We start from the raw sequence: 17,788 nt of genomic DNA on the forward strand, positions 1-17,788 counted from the left end.
TAAAAGAGGAGGTTCCTCCTCCGCCACAGGCCAGGTGTTGTTTTGCGGGGCGACCTGTCTCAACATGATCTGGAAATGAAACGCTTCAAATCTCCAAGGTCAGATGCCGTCCTCACAGTAATTGCGGCTCTCGGTGCTCGGAGGAATTTGCGAAAAGAATGCACCAATGTCAAAAACTCCGAAGCGTTCGTCGACTCCGGCGGGAACAAACGGGGCTAAAATGTGTCGGGAGGCGGCAACAGGATTGGAGTTGGTCTTTTGAAGGAGGTTAATTGCTTTTTAGTGGGATACTGTAATATTTCACTCGTGCTATGATCCCTGGTGTGAGTGAGTGAGTGAATAATGTAGTGTTTAAGGGTATTTCAAGTGGCAAGGGCAAACAGGAAAAGTCAATATCCAACAGGATTCATCAGGTTTTTATTAAAGCCTGGTCCTCCACCACCATGTACTGTGTAATAGGGGGACACCAGAGACAGCTGTTTAAACACCTGGACATTGTTCTCAACAGTAAAATGAAGTAAATCGGCACCCAAAGTTTTCCCCTGTCTACATTTCTGCCAAAACCCGACCAAATCCCAGACAATATTCACCGAAACTGAGACACGTCCTGTAATTGTTGTCAAAGCCCGACAGACACCCGACACAGTCACAAGCTCAAGCTCACAGCAGGCGTTTATTAGCCTTTATTTATGGCTACAACAAACGATTGCTAAGCTATTGTTACATCCAGAAGGGAAGCAACTACTAGCACTTATTCAGACTCATCGTTAACAACTGTTTTGGACTTGAGAAGTAACGTAACACAACATTAACTTATGGCAAGAAGCTAGCTAGTTGGTAATAATACATTTTACATTAGGACATGCTAACGGGCTAGCGGGTAGCTGTTAAGAAGCTAGCTGTTAGCTGCTGTTTTGGACTTGAGAAGTAAAGTCACACATTAACTCATGGCAAGAAGCTAGCTAGTTGGTAAGAATACATTTTACATTAAGACATGCTAACGGGCTAGCGGTTAGCTGTTAAGAAGTTAGCTGTTAGCTGCTGTTTTGGACTTGAGAAGTAAAGTAACTATTATGTAAGTATAAGTAACTGTAATTATTGTCCAAGCCCGACAGATACCCGACACAGTCACAAGCTCAAGCTCCGCTAACTGTCACAGCAGGCGTTTATTAGCCTTTATTTATGGCCACAACAAACGACAAATGCTATCGTTACATCCAGGAGGAAGCAACTGCTAGGACTTATTCAGACTCATCATTAACAACCATCCGTTCTTCTTAATTATTGATAACTATTGACATAATCCAACCACGGTGGTTTATTTTGAGAACATCCACCATGGATGGCCAACACTCGACAATCAGCTAGCTGTTAGTTGCTGTTTTTGGACTTGAGAATCAAAGTAACACAACATTAACTCATGGCAACAAGCTAGCTAGTTGGTAAGAATACATTTTACATTAAGACATGCTAACAGGCCAGCGGGTAGCTGTTAAGAAGCTAGCTGTTAGCTTCTGTTTTGGACTTGAGAAGTAAAGTAACACAACATTAACTCATGGCAAGAAGCTAGCTAGTTGGTAAGAATACATTTTACATTAAGACATGCTAACAGGCTAGCGGGTAGCTGTTAAGTAGCTAGCTGTTAGTTATTTTCACTTTTGTCTGAATTCATGCTCTAATGTGCGACAGACAATAATAATCTTCCTTATTCTAGGACTGGACAGATCTGAATAGACGTTTCCGCTCCAGAAGCTGCGGAGCCAGCGTCTCATCATGTGGACCAAAGGCTTCCTTCTGGGCTTCGCCGCCGCGGCCCTGCTGCTCCAGCTCTCCGCGGCCGGCCTGGTGAAGGTCATCCGCCACCGCAGAGAGGCTCTGACGCCCAAGAAAACCCAGGAGAACATCACGCTGCCCCACCCCGACCAGCCGGTGGTGTTCAACCACGTCTACAACATCAACGTCCCGTCCACGTCCCTCTGCTCCGTGGACCTGGACTCGCCGGGGGCCGCCGAGGTCAAGCAAAAGAACCACGGCCCGATGAACGTTCAGAACGAGGAGCACATCGAGCACACGGTGGACGGAGACAATCAGATCGTCTTCACCCACCGCATCAACATCCCCAAGCAGCCGTGCAACTGCAACAACCAGGCGCCGGACATGAAGGACATCCTGAACAGGCTGGAGATGCTGGAGGCCGAGCTGTCCAGCCTGAGGGAGCAGTGCGGCAGCGGCGCAGGATGCTGTGGAGCTCAGGTTACAGGTATAGTTCCTCTTACTGTTAACGCTTAATGCACTGCTGTCCTGTGATTAATGTGCGAGCTGACTGTTGACGATGCATGTGGTTCCACTCAAGAGAAATGTGTTTCCAAAGAGCTTCCACTGAATCAGGGTCTGAGAGTTAAATAAGTTCACATTTTTAACAAAAGGAACACATTTTTTTTTAAAAAGTCACTCCAGGCAATGTTTTTTTTTTTTTTTTTATGTGATCATAGCAATGACTGAGCATCATTTGGCCCATTAACCACAAATTGGCTATATTTGAAAACGGCTGTCATTCCCTTTTTTAAACACACATATGTTCATAGATTTAACTGCCAGCCTATTATTCAGCCAGTTTGCCTTCCCGTCACCGAACAATAAAGAGCTATGTTGAAAATTAGCCTTCAAAATAAAGCATTCCTTGACATAATTGCGACATAACTGTTATTTTGTGGTTCACTGACAGCTGTGGGGTTTAATGATCAACTTTTATTATACAGCAAATGGATGTAATTACTTCTCTAGAGGAGTTACTGATAAGAAAGTTCAGATGATTTATCTGAAATCTGATTTGACGAAATACGACAACACTGTCTAAGTTTCTGTAGGTCTCACTCGTCGACAAAATGGATGGGGAATCATTTTCTTCAAGAAATTTCATTCAGTTCTTCTAGTTGCCGAGTTCGCTGGTGCTATGGCTAGCTCAAGTCAATGGTACCAGCTAGCATGGCATTAGAAACACTCATACCGACTCCACAGTACACCCGAGGCAAATCAATTGTAACGGCAGACTATCGATGTACATATCTGTGTTGATAGAATGTTTGAAATAAAACCAACCTTGCAATTTGAAGGATTTATGTCTCAGAAGCAGCAGCGCGTCTTACTTCCTGTTAGGCTATGTCAGCGGTGGACTGATTCCGCTGCTGCAGAGAAAGTAGTCCCTCAAAAATTCATGCGATGAGAGGTTAGTTTTGTTTCAAATATTATTCTATCAACACAGATATGTACATCAATAGTCTGCCGTTACAATTGATTTGCCTCGGGTGCACTGTGGAGTCGGTATGAGTGTTTCTAATGCCATGCTAGCTCGTACCATTGACTTGCGCTAGCCATAGCACCAGCGAACTCGACAACTGGAAGAACTAAATGAAATATCTTGAAAATGTCTCCAGACGTCTCCATCACACCGGCTGAGTTGGAAAATAGGTCTTATGTCCAAAAATTCCGAACTATCCCTTCAAGGGTTCGTAAGCACACACCGTTTTTCTGTATTAATGTAAATATACCTTATTTCTCTGTTTTACCTTCTTGAAGGCGAAGTCGTCACAAAGCCATACTGCAACGGCCGCGGGAACTGGAGCAGCGAAACCTGCACCTGCACTTGTGAACCTGGATGGAAAGGCCCCAACTGCACCGAGCCGGAGTGTCCCAACGACTGCCAGGACCAGGGTCGCTGCGTGGACGGAAAATGCGAATGCTTCGAGGGATTCGGCGGGGACGACTGCGCCGTGGAACTCTGTCTGCTCGACTGCGGCGACTACGGCCACTGTGTCGAGGGCTCCTGCCTCTGTGAGGAAGGCTTCCTCGGCATCGACTGCTCCCAGACCAACTGCCTCAACAACTGCCTCGGCCGCGGACGCTGCGTAGAGGACGACTGCGTTTGCGACGAGCCGTGGACGGGCTTCGACTGCTCGGAACTCATCTGCCCCAACGACTGCTACGACCGCGGACGCTGCATCAATGGCACCTGCTACTGTGACGAAGGCTTCACCGGGGAGGACTGCGGCAATCTCACGTGCCCCGGTGACTGCAACAATCGCGGCATGTGCGTGAACGGCCTGTGCGCGTGCCAGACCGGCTACAGCGGCGAGGACTGCTCCAAGCTCACGTGCCCGTCGGACTGCAACGAGAAAGGCCACTGCTTCAACGGGAAGTGCATCTGCGACCCAGGCTTCGAGGGCGAGGACTGCTCCATCCTCTCTTGCCCGGACAACTGCAGCAACAGGGGGCAGTGCGTTAACGGAGAATGCGTCTGCGACGTTGGCTACCAAGGCGAGGACTGCGGCGAGATCTCCTGCCTCAACAACTGCCACGGGCGCGGCCGTTGTGTCGATGGCGTGTGCGTATGCGACAAGGGATTCTCTGGCGAGGACTGCAGCTACAAGACCTGCCCTAAAGATTGCCTGGGAAACGGCGAATGCATTGATGGCAAGTGCTTGTGCTTTCCTAACTTTGTGGGCAAAGACTGCAGCGAGCTGGCCTGTCTTAACGACTGTCTCGACCACGGCCACTGCGTCAACGGAAAATGCGTTTGTCACAAAGGCTTCACCGGCATGGACTGCAGCGAGAAGACCTGTCCTAACAACTGCCAGGACCAAGGCCACTGTGTCAACGGACAATGCGTTTGTCACAAAGGCTTCACTGGAGAGGACTGCAGCGAGAAGACGTGTCCCAACAACTGTCAGGACCAAGGCCACTGTGTCAACGGACAATGCGTTTGTCACAAAGGCTTCACCGGGGAGGACTGCAGCGAGAAGACGTGTCTGAACGACTGTCTGGACCGTGGCCACTGCGTGGACGGACAGTGCGTTTGTCGCATAGGCTTCACCGGTGAGGACTGCGGCGAGAAGACGTGTCCCAACAACTGTCTGGACCGCGGCCACTGCGTGGACGGAAAATGCGTTTGTCACAAAGGCTTCACCGGTGAGGACTGCAGCGAGAAGACGTGTCCCAACAACTGTCTGGACCGCGGCCACTGCGTGGACGGAAAATGCGTTTGTCACAAAGGCTTCACCGGTGAGGACTGCAGCGAGAAGACGTGTCCCAACAACTGTCTGGACCGCGGCCACTGCGTGGACGGAAAATGCGTTTGTCGCATAGGCTTCACCGGGGAGGACTGCAGCGAGAAGACGTGTCTGAACGACTGTCTGGACCGCGGCCACTGCGTGGACGGACAGTGCGTTTGTCGCATTGGCTTCACCGGGGAGGACTGCGGCGAGAAGACGTGTCCTAACAACTGTCTCGACAGAGGGTTCTGCGTTGACGGCAACTGTGTGTGCTACGAGGGTTTCACCGGAACGGACTGCTCTGTACTGACCTGCCCGGGCGACTGCCAGAACCAGGGACGATGTGAGAACGGACTGTGCATCTGTGACGAGGGCTTCATCGGAGAGGACTGCTCAGAAGGTAAGACTTTACAGGCTCATTAATGTGTTTCAACAGACTTTTAAAAAGTAAAATCTGTTCTGCTTGTTCTTTGAAGACTTTGGGGAAGTAAAGGACACAGGTTTGACCGTTTGCTAGCCTACCACAAAGCTTGCATAGAGTGGAAACTTACATGTCTTTGTGCTCAAGTGTGCTAAAAGGTTCCTTGAACCCAGAACCTTCTTTGTTTACGTTTTGTTGTCGTTCCCAAACAGAACTTTAGAGAACGAGATTGAGGATACAAGCGGCCAAAATGGGTTTCCTCCGCAGTGGTGTCTGAGCTCAGAGTAGAGCCAGATCAGGTGGCTTAGGCATCTGGTGAGGATGCCTCCTTGGTGAGGTGTTCCAGGCATTGTCGGGGCTTCTCTGCTCAAGCTGCTGCCCAAGGGTTAGGGTTAGGGTTGGGGTTAGGGGTTAGGTTACCCTAAATCCAGACCCAACCTCAGATAAGCGGTAGAAAATGGATCTAAAGATGGATCTGTTGAAGAACTGAAGTCCCAGTGGACCCTCCCTCTGGCTATTCAGTATATATTTGACTTCCACATTGGCATCCTTGGAGGAAACCAGAAGACTTTTTATAGTCCATCTCACTGTGCTCATCAGGCTTCTGAAAGTAAACAGTGAACAGAAAACCAAAGTCTAAGAACCAAATATCCACCGTCTACAGTAGAAGCCACAGAATATTGGCTCTCGTTGCTGTTGTTGTCCCCAGACGCTAATTCATCACCAGAAGATACAGCCAACGAGGTCCACACTGGCCTGGAAACAGGATAAAGTCACAAACAATGGCACAGCTTCAGAGCGGCTAAATAACATTCATTTTGAGCTTGTTACAGTTTACATTTATGAACGATTCGCGGCCTCGCGTCTCCTTTTCTTGTGGCTTCCACTTCCTCGATGATGAAAATGGAACCGGGGACGAGAAGTTTTAAGTTTCACGACCGTGAAAATCAAGCAGGAAAACATCTAATTTGTAAACGAGAGCGAGATACGTTGTTCGGAATTCTCTCATTAGTTTTTTTTCTTTTGTGACGAATTTGCGTCACAAATGCTCAAATTTGATCAGCAACCGTTTGGCAAAAATACAAGATTTTTTGGAAACTTGTGATAGAAATCTAATAACGAGCACTCGTATCTTATTTTCACATCTTTTGGTTTTGGCAGGAAAACACAGAGCCTTTGGCTCCTGACGAAGCTGCGATAGTTTCATTCACATACTGTTTATTTTCCCTGTCAAATCAAATCTTCGCAGTCACTTTTTTCATTTGATAGCAGACGTGGTGCCTCTCGTTTTACACCAGCAGGGAAAAATGATTGTATGTATTACGGTTTTCATACAGAGACAGATGAGTACAAGCGACTCTCTGATGAAACGGTTTGGTTTTGAAAACCTCACTGAAGAATGTTGAAAACTGCCCACGATGGGAAAAATCTCCACAAAGAAAACATAAAATCTAAGAAAGCACTTATTACACATGTTCAATATGATTTGCATTAAATGTGCTTCAATTTGTGTCGGTAAAAAAAAAATGGTTTCAGGGTTAAAATCCATGTATAAACTTTGTCCCAGTACAAGATGCATATTATCATAATAACTTAAATCTTAGAATAGCCTTTATTAAATAACAGAGACCGTCGCAGCAAAATGAAGACCACGTTTCTCTCATTCCTGCACTTGCTTCACTTGACGTGTGCATTTTCTGCCAAATCTGAGTTGTTTCCATTGGAAAATCAGTCTTTTAATACCACAGGGATCGACCTGAGGTAACATTTATCTTCGTCGAACTCGTTGACCCTTTTTTTCTGTGGAAGAAAAACCCCCGACTTTGGCTGTTTCTCTACAGTCTCGCCGCCCACGGACCTGAAGGTGGTGGAGGTCAGCCCCGAGACCGTGGACCTGTCTTGGGAGAACGAGATGCGCGTGACCGAGTACCTGATCACCTACGCCCCCACGGCACCGGGGGGCCTGGAGCTGGACATGCGGGTCGCCGGAGACCAGAAGGTGGCCACCATCCGGGAGCTGGAACCTGGCATCGAGTACCTGGTCAACGTCTTCGCCATTCTCAGCAACAAGAGGAGCGTTCCTGTCAGCGCCAGAGTGGCGACGCGTACGTGGGATCCACTCAGAGGCAGTTTGTGAACTTCGGCGTATGAATATTGACTTGATGTTGAAGTTTTTCCTTCCTTTTCCACGCAGATCTGCCTGAGCCTGAAGGACTCAAGTTCAAGTCGGTGAGGGAGTCGTCCGTGGAGGTGCAGTGGGATCCGCTGAACATTCCCTTTGACGGCTGGAATCTCATCTTCAGGAACACGGTGAGTCCTGACGCCCATGGTTACAGGTACATTTAGTCACAACTGTCATAAAATGACCATCGGAGATGAAGGAAAATTAAAATACTGACATTTCAGCTACTTCCATTTGCTCAGATTCAAATTTCCAGTGTCTACAGCTCCTCCTAGTGCTGCATATGCTCTTTTAAATAGGTCTTAGTCATTGATTTGCACAATTTTTTAGGCGTAAATAAAGTCACCTGACCCGCCCCCCCATCCAATATCAGCTCATAGCACTTCATCAAGCAGATTTACCAGACGATTTATCACAACGAGCTGCATCTACGGGCCAGGAATGACAGTCAGCAAGGCTAGAAAGCCCCTGTACCGCTCTCAAAAATGTCTCAACAACGTCTCAAAAGAAGGAAAATTAAAAACACAAGATGTAGACACAGAGAAATGTGCAAAACTAATCTCAAAATTTCCCCAAAATGTGCACAAAATGTCTCCAAAAAAGACTCCGAACCGAAATCATGTTATAAATCATGACAAGAGCAAATTTGTGCATCATTTACAGCCATATCTGAAACACTTAATATCATTTTGAATCCTCCTTTATACCCATGTTATTTAATGCATATACACATTAATATTGGCTTAAATGTTGGGAAAAGTTTGGAAATCACTGTTTTACATATTTAGTCATATTCGGTCGCTCCATATCCCGACTTATTTGACACAAAGCCCCTTTAAGTCGACTCTGCCGCACACATCTCCTATCATTATTCTTATTTTCCTTGCGTAGAAACCGTATATTAAAAACCGCTGCAGAGCCCTGACTCCACCAGCGCCGTAATCCCCCTCACACTCATACGTGAAGATCAGAGCGTAGATCCTGTGGGAAACGCTTTCAGCCGAGACAGAATGTGAAAACAAAACAGTCAAAAAAAAAGCGTTAGCGCGTCCCGACGGCTCCAGCTCATAGAAACCTTCGCTGTCTTCGCTGGAGAGCTCACACAAACCTCTCCAAACACCGCTACGAAGGATTTAGTCAAAGTCCGGAGTCCGCTGTCAACTCGTAAATCCAAACGCCACCCAGAGCGCCATTATGTATGATTTGGACGTCCACCACCTTCTCCTCCCCGTCCTCCTCACATGATGCCAGGGTCTGGTGTTTGAAGTGGTTGCTGACTGGTGTGTTTTGGTGCTGACAGAAAGAGGAGGACGGTGAGATTCTGAACTCGCTCAGTCGTCCAGAGACCACCTTTGAGCAGTCGGGCCTGGGCCCCGGCCAGGAGTACGAGGTCAAGCTGGAGGTGGTGAAGAACAAGAAGCGTGGGCCGCCGGCGTCCAAGAACATCGTCACGAGTAAGTGGGGACATTCACTGCTGCTAATGGGCTTATCGGGGCTTTTGTTTCCACTTTTATTCCACGGGGGTGAACATTTACTCTGAAGTTAACTCCTTACTTTTCGTCTGATAAGAGAAGATTGAAGATAGTTGATCATCATCAGCACATCACAGGTTGTTTGAGAGCGACAATACACAGTAAATACACTGTAATATAACATATAATCTACTGCTTATGATCTTAAAACACTTTTTTATTATTATTACCCTTCATCTCAGATAATATCTGCTTTATTTGATGGATTTCGAACAATGACATTGACTATAAATATGGTCAAATTCGGGCTATCACACAAATCATCAAAAAAAAAAAAAGTAATATTAAAGGCGCCACATGTAAGAATGTGGCGCCTTTAATATTACTTTTTTAACACGGTTACTACATTCAAATTCAAAACACCGAGGTCTTTTAGGTTTCGTTTTCTGACGTAACTGGCAACCCGTGGTCGCTCGGCAGCTGAGACTCTACTGACTGCAATGATTGGTAGACGGCGGTAGGTGGCGCCACATGACGCCAAAACATGATTTGCAGCCTGCAAAATATTTTTTTTAATGCAAATATTTTGGCTGTGCTGTTGTTGTTGGTGAGTTTTATGGCCATTTGCTTTCGATTCATTACATAATGCGCCGTTAATTTTACCTTTTAAATATAATGTTGTCAATTCCATGTATTTTTTTTCCATTCCGTGTAAATGGAAATATTAATATTATTAAGAATTTTACCACTCAGATATCACTGATAACACTGATAACACAGTTTTACCCATTCATTTCCAATGGTGCGACTACGATGGATAAACCACTATCATGTCTTCTTTTGACTGGAGCTAAAGTTAAAAACGGAGTGAAAAGTGAAACCCTGACTCCACGTTCCCCCCTGAGAGACTCCTGTTTCTACATCAGACGAACGCAGTCATGTTTCCCCCCGATCGCTCCACGTTGTAGGTTTTTTAATAAACGGCAGCTGCTTCCAGGCTCCGCGCGCGACCGCCGCTTATTTTTAGTGCGAGATCCAGTGTTCGCGGAGGCCAGAGTAAACACAGATATGTGGGAATGTCATCACGGAGGCCTGTCATAACAATATTTGTCTCATAAGCCAAACGCGCCGTGAGCTGTCACGGACAACCGCGTTTCGACTTCTGTAGAAAAGCAAACGATTACGACGGTTTCCTCGCTTTTATTGTCTGAATCTGTTTTTTCTTCCGAGCGGCACAAACAGCGCTCTGTATCTTTACGTCCCAGTTACATGCATCTAATCACATGGATGATGGATTTACACCCCGAGAGGAACGTCAACAGAAAAGCACTTTAAATTGGTACAAGAGTGATTTGCTGCCACTGTGACACAACACATAAAGTTGTTTGTTCAGGGTTTTGGTTTCTCATTTTAACAAAATCCGTCAATACAAGAGCTAAAGTGTAGCTTTTATAGTTTTAGTTTAGTTTTATAGTCTTTTTTTTGTGGTGTGTTGAATACTGACCTCACTTTGTTGACGCCGCCATGTTGGCAGGAAAAACCCACAGAATCTGACAGACTGAATATATCCGATCTTTATACTGCCCCCTGGTGGTCTTAGTGGACATTATTCCAACATCTTTCATTCTATTCCAGAGAACGCTTACAAAATCGACTTTGTCAAATAAACAAGATGTTTACGTCCGTTAGCGTTAGCGTCTGTAACGACTTTGTCACATAAAATAAAATAAAGGTTACGTTTCCCTTAAGTTTCCCCTCAACTGCCGAATCTGGAGGCTAGCTTCAGTGTCGTGAGAGCCGATCTGACGACGCGACGACTCTGTTTGACGACATCTGTCCACGTCTTCTCTTTCTATCGAAAGTTTTTGTTTTCTTCACTTAGATATCGCGGTCGATCGCTATACGAATGTCTCGCAATATATCGACAATCACAGAATTGTCGTATCATCAGTGTTGTGAACCATGTAGCGCGTATCGTATCGCGAGGTTCCCTTTGATTCCCACCTCCTAATCTCTATGGATGTGAACCGTGTCGTTTTCCCGCCAAGACGGCGTCGTTTTTTTGTTGCGCGACATCCGCTAACTGAGCTCTAGAGGTTGTTATTGGGTTTTTTGACCACATTTTTTTTTTTAACATGACCATTTTGCCAGACCTCAGTAGGAAAAGCACAGGTGTAAATAATCAGCCCAATGAACGATGGTCGAGTTCTATTTAGCGACGGAGCCGTCGTTAGCATAAATCAGTAAACATCGGCAAACGATAATGACAGTTATTGACACAGTGTCAGGTGGAGATTCACTCTTATTGTCCCAACGCTACACCAGCCAGCGGTGAGTACTGTGGGATTTACATGCTGAGCAGCTAATGTGATGTGAAGTAGGTCGGTCCCTTCACTCTCAACCCTCCTCCCTCCTCCTCCTCCTCCTCCTCCTCCTCCTCTTCCTCCTCTTTCTGCCAGGCCGACTGTGTCAGTGGAGCAGTTGTGGGCTCAGAGGAGACAGAGAGAGAGAGAGCGTCAGACGTTTAAACGGGAAACGTTAAGCTCGCTCTCTTCGTTTTATCAGCGCGGCGCAGAGGGTCGACTTTCCCCAAAGTTGCTTTCGTGTGACGGATCAATTTCGGCGCCCGGCGGAAAAAAAGTCGTCCTTCAACGAAACGCACGGGGGTTTGATCTATAAATAAACGGCTAAACGCTGTCTGCGTCTCTGTAAAAACGGCTGCGCTCGTGAATAACGGTGTAACAACAGCGATGTAGCAGCCGATTGTTTCCACGAATCAACTGTTAAATTATGGCAGAATCTGCCGTAATTTAACTGTTTTTGTCAGACAGTGTTCCAGAGGGATGTTGAGGGAATAATTCAAACACATTCGATCGAGATCTTGTGATGACACTGCTCGAATCCAAACCCGAGACTAAATTAAATTTATTTTCTATTTTCTGATGTTCTTAAACACTGGGAAAAAAGACACTCTTTTAGGGAAGAAAACCTTCGGCAAATTTCCTCGAGGAGCTAAAGTCACATTTTCTGTCCAAACGCGATAGATTTTGAGAAAATACTCAACAGATTGTTATTACTAACAGTGGCTAACAATGGCTAACAGTGGCTATCCCGAGTTTCTTCTCATCTGGACCCGCGATGAACTTTGGGGGGTGATGTCACTCCAAGTTCTGACTACCAAGTTCCAGTGTAAATGGAACACATCATTCCATGTTGTTGAATTAACATAATTAGCCCAACCGTTCATTTGTCCAGGAGCATCCAAAGCGCTAACTAAAGTCTTGATGAGACACGTTGGTGCGTTCCGTTCGTTGTTGGAACTCTGGAATTTACGAGGTGAAAATTTGCCCCCTGAAGTCGGATTTCCAACTGGGAAACTCGGAGTAATCTCACCAACCCTGACGAAAACACTGCTACTGCTAACCACTAATAGCACAATAGCACTGTTATTGACTGGTATTGCTAATGATGGCTAGCCGTGAGTTATGTTTGAGTCCATGTCCGTCTTCTCAACTGGAACGCGATGAACTGAATTGAATGCAGCAATTCCATCTGTTGAGTTACGTTAAACAAACCGTCTTCTCCCGCAGGAATCGACGCCCCGAGCAGCGTGGACGTACGCGACGTGACGGACACCACGGCCCTGGTGACCTGGTTCCAGCCCGTGGCTCACGTGGAGGGCGTGAGCGTCTCGTACGGGCCGAGCTCGGACCCCGGCGACCGCAGCGTGGTGGAGCTGAGCAACACGGACACCCAGTATCACCTGGGAGGCCTCGCCCCCGACACCCACTACGAGGTTTCCCTGACGGCGCGGCTGGGAGACAGGAGCAGCGTTCCCGTGTACGAGTCCTTCCTCACAGGTAAAACCGGTTTATCTTTTTACGACCAGGGTGGAAAAAACAAAGAGGTGATTATACCGTCGCAAAAACCCCTTCCTGGTAGATGAAGAGCAGTTAAAGGTTTATTAGAGTCTCGTGACCTGCTGAGCGCTGCACGTCAGGACCGCACGTACGCTTCACTTACAGCTACGCTTTATGAGACGTTACATCCTGTTACATGCATCTGTGTTCCACTGTGAGCTCGCAAATCACCGCCCGAGCACCGACTGGACCTCATCTACTGTTTGAGCACAGCTTTTAGGGCTCATGAAACTCGGCGTGTACACAAGGACACCAAGAATTGTCGTGTTCATCCTTCAAAATATACTGCATAGTCCTATTATCCTTCGTTTTAAAAAGCTGACCTAGACGGGAAGTTCCAATTAACGCTGTTTTTTTTAGTGTGTATCTGTGTCATTACCTTGTTTACGAAGCCCTGGAGGTTCAAAACAAATAGTTCAGCCACTGCTGAAGGGCTGAAAAAAATCCCTTATGGTTACGTAAACAGCGGTTCTCCTGAACAGCAGATCCTCCTGCTCCGGGTACTAGTCCGGGCACATCCGGTTGCGTACATTGAACCGCAGAAGAAGAATAAAGTCCGTTGTGGAGGTGTTTCACGAGCGACAGTGTCTTCTGACTCTGGGTCTGACTCCGGGTCAAAGTCATAAAAGTGACTGCGGCGGGGAGTCGTGAAGAAGCTATTTTTAAACACTGTTAAAACAATGTTTTGATTATGAGTAGCAGTGCATCCACCGTTCCAGAGGGGGGAGCTGTGCTTCTGAGAGCGGGTGTGCTGAAAATGTCACTTCCGGTTAGTGGCCGATCACAAGACAGTTGGCAAGGCTCTACGCCGGCTGTGCCAATCACAACACAGTCAGTCTTCTGGGTGTGAGATTTATGTCTGAAATACCGCGGCTGAGGAGAGCGTCAGTAAGGAGAGATTTCTATCGGCTCGTTTACTAGGAGGTTTTTGACCATAAAAACAAGTTAATGTATGTAATCACAGAATCTCAATGTAAGTAGGGTTTTTTTTTATATGGAATGATGTAAACTTCACAATAAAACTATATGTACGATGTTTTAAAGTCAAACTCTGTATGTGTGTGTGTGTGTTCAGACCTGGACGCCCCCAGAGACCTGCAGACGGTGGAGCTGACCGACGAGACCATCACCCTGGAGTGGACCAACAGCCACTGTCAGGTGGACAACTACCGCATCAAGTACGGAACGCTGTCCGGAGGCGAACACGGAGAGCTGCTCTTCACCGCGGGACCCAAGGAGACCACGCAGGCCAAGATCACCGGTATAGTAACACACGGGACACGCAGTAACATCTCACCAAGGACTACACGACACCAGATAACCTCTTAAACGTCTACAAACTCTGGTGCAAGAAGAAGCAGATCGCAAACCTTCTACAGGCTCGTTTCTTGCATTTTTATTGACCTATAAAAGCCTCAATAAACCAGCGTAGGTCGCTAAGGCTAACTTGGCTAACTGACGACGAAAGAATGGACAAAAGAAAGCCACTTTCAGAAAAGAGTGTGAATGAGATGCAGATACGATAAAAAAACTTTAGCGGATTCATGTAGAAAATTTGAATGCAGTAGCAGGTGCTTGACCAGAGAGGGCAGTAGATACACCGATGCATGATATCAATGCTTTAACTGGTAGAAGAACGCGATGATATATACGCTCAGTGAGACACGGGCAGTTGTTTCCGAGTTAAAAGAACGAGCGATTTCGCTAAACGTCTGTTTAATTAAATCGCTCGCTCACTCGCTGATCACGTGACCGTGAAATTAAGCCGAGGCCGATATCGATCGCCGCGCCGCTTAGAGAACAACCTGCTGCAGGAGCCGCTCAAGCAAGCACACGCTCTCCGTGTTTTACAGCTGATAATTAGCTCATTAGCAGCTGGAAAAGGCCGCATTGTTAAAGGGTCACTGTTCTGTGCTCCAGAGTGTTCTTTGTTTTATATGACTACAAAGCAGACGTTCAGTGGTTGTTGTTTTTCCGCTGAGCAGCCAGTGTTGATAACATGTCAGTGCCCTCATGCACTCTTAGAAATAAAAGTGCTAAGTAGAACCATATAAGGTTCTTCGGCTTGTCCTCATAAGAGAACCCTTTTTGGCTCCATGTAGAACCTTTTTTATAAAGGTTTCACCAAGAACCCTTTTAAAACCCTTGATTCAGGAAAGGGGTTTTAAAGCGGAACTAGACCAGAAGTTCATATTATCGCTGTTTTTTTTAGTGTGTATCTGCGTCATTACCTTGTTTATGAAGCCCTGACGGTTCTAAACAAACAGTTCAGCCACTGCTGAGAACGCTGTGTTTTATTGTAATCTCGGGGCTCAACGAGATCACTGAAAATCCCGTAATAGTTACGTAAGCAGCGGTTCTCCTGAACAACCGATCGTCCTGCTCCGTAGTCGGGGCACATCCGGTTACGTACATTGAACCGCAGAAGAAGAATAACGTCCGTTGTGGAGGTGTTTCACGAGCGACAGTGTCTTCTGACTCTGGGTCTGGGGAGTCGTGACGAAGCTATTTTTAAACACCGTTAAAACAATGTTTTGATAATGAGGAGCAGTGCGTCCGCCGTTCCAGAGGGGGGCGCTGCGCTTCTGAGAGCTGATGTGCTGGATAGTACTGGCCAATCACAAGACTCTGTCTTCTGGGGGTGAAAGTTCACTCTGAAATCTCGCAGCAGAAAAACACCGTCAGAAAAGAGGATTTCTATCGGCTCGTTTACAGCAACTAGGAGGTTTTTGACCATAAAAACAAGTTAATGTATGTAAGTAGACCTCCATTACTAACATATATGTGCAACAGGACCACTCTATGTGACCTTTAAAGGGTTCTCTGGATCAAAATGGTTCTTACTGGAACCATTAGTGTTACCAAGAACCCTTGAAAAATCCTTTCTTCTGGAAAAGGGTTTTTCAGAAGCAAATGGTTCCAGGTAGAACCTCAGCCCTTGTAAGGAAGGCTTTATAATGTCAACAGACAAAAGTGCACCATCAAGTGTTATATGTTAGTCTGAATTCTCCGAACCACAACCACTGACCTCACTCTGGAATAATAATATATGGCTGCGAGGAATTAGCAAACACAGATTTAAGCCACTCAACGAAAGGCTCACTTTGTAAAAAACCGACTTCAACAGAACTCAAAACCTAAGAGCAGAGAAAAACTTGGAAAAACCACTCACTCTCCCACACCAGAGTCCATAGAGAAAATCAGCGATTATAGATCTACCTCGAGATCCGTCACAAAGTTCAACCGAGTTATTTTTGCGTCGTCAGTGTTTGAAATCCTTCATTTGGATTCAAACAAGTGTCACAAAACTACAAAACACGGCAGCGGTCGAGCTGCAGCGCCCCCTGTGTCCACGTGAGATAAAAATGATGATTTTCTGCATGGGATTTGGTGCAAACTCACAAATATCATATAGAAAGTGTTGAACGTCAGCGATTCTAGTGTCTAAAGTTTTGATTTTTTATTATTACACATGAACAATATCAAATGTTTAGTTATATTCACTGACTCCTTGTCATGGAGGAACAGCGTAATAACAGAAAATGGACCGTGTGCTTGAAGTTTAAATCATTATCGGAAATGTTAACGATAATCTAAATACACGAGTTGGCAAAAAGTCCAAGTTTTTATGTTGTGGAGCTGGTGTCCAGAGGGATTAGACCACTGGTCAAAATCACTTTTAACAATCCTGGTTTGAATGTTGTTGTTGTTGTTGTTGTTGTTTTTTGACGACCGTGTACTTCATATAACCTGGACTGTCCCTTTAAGAAGGTGAAATTGTTGTTTATTTTCCGTCTTTCGCTCGCTTCTGTGCTTTCGCACCTTCAGGATTAGATGTGATGAGAAACAACAACAGGCTAAACTGTGTCTTTGTCTCTGCCCCCAATTCTTTGTCCTTGGGAGGCTTGTCACACACACACACACACACACACACACACACACACACACACACACACACACACACACACACATTCTTGTACTTGCTGCATACTGAGGACCAGCATTTCTACTTTATAAATCAACACAATTACAAATATCTACTTCATGAATGACATCTACAAAGAACTACTGGTTGCAGTACCATTTTTTCTTTTTCATTTTTGGTCCAAAATTTTACAAAAACGTCATACTATACTATGTCCAAAATTTGAAAAAAAATTTGACACAACATTTTTGGTCCAAAATTTGATAAAAGAAATTTGACAAAAAAAAATTTGACCCAAAATTTGACAAAAACGTCATACCATACTATGTCATCCAGAATTTGAAAAAAAAAATTGACCCAAAATTTTTGGTTCCAAAATTTGATAAAAACGTCGTTCTATAATAGGTCGTCCAAAATTTGAAAACAAATTAGAAAAAAAAATTTGGTCCAAATTTGGAAAAAAAATTTGGTCCAAAATTTGAAAAAAAAATTGGTCCAAAATTTGAAAAAAAAATTGACCCAAAATTTTTGGTCCAAAATTTGATAAAAACGTCATACTATAATATGTCGTCCAAAATTTGAAAACAAATTTGAAAAAAAAATGTTGGTCCAAAATTTGACTAAAAAGTCATACTGTCGTCCAAAATGTGTTTTTTTTTTTCTTGACAAATTGAGTATAACACGTTATAGCAACCTAAGGAAGTGATTTCAATGAAAACAAAGTGAGGACCGGCCAAAATGTCCTCACTCCGTAAAAATGACCTCACTTTGTTGGTTAAAAACCCTCACTGGTCCTCAGTATGCTGCAAGTACAAGAACA

The 17,788-nt window shown here is 45.4% G+C and overlaps 1 protein-coding gene across 2 annotated transcripts in view; it reads left to right on the forward strand.

Moving 5' to 3' along the window:
• Window positions 1-1,773: 1,773 nt before the first annotated feature.
• tncb (tenascin Cb) overlaps window positions 1,774-17,788 on the forward strand; it is a gene marked incomplete at its 5' end in the record, with an annotated part of 44,033 nt that continues 28,018 nt past the window's right edge. For both annotated transcript variants that reach the window (XM_083904898.1, XM_083904899.1), the window contains 7 exons: window positions 1,774-2,260; window positions 3,577-5,448; window positions 7,311-7,574; window positions 7,664-7,779; window positions 8,952-9,105; window positions 12,714-12,983; window positions 14,119-14,304. In XM_083904898.1, coding sequence (XP_083761024.1) covers window positions 1,774-2,260; window positions 3,577-5,448; window positions 7,311-7,574; window positions 7,664-7,779; window positions 8,952-9,105; window positions 12,714-12,983; window positions 14,119-14,304 — 3,349 coding nt within the window. The remainder of the gene's footprint in view (window positions 2,261-3,576; window positions 5,449-7,310; window positions 7,575-7,663; window positions 7,780-8,951; window positions 9,106-12,713; window positions 12,984-14,118; window positions 14,305-17,788) is intronic.

Source organism: Microchirus variegatus, assembly GCF_963457635.1.
Source record: "Microchirus variegatus genome assembly, chromosome: 18".
In the NCBI taxonomy this organism is placed as follows: domain Eukaryota; kingdom Metazoa; phylum Chordata; class Actinopteri; order Pleuronectiformes; family Soleidae; genus Microchirus; species Microchirus variegatus.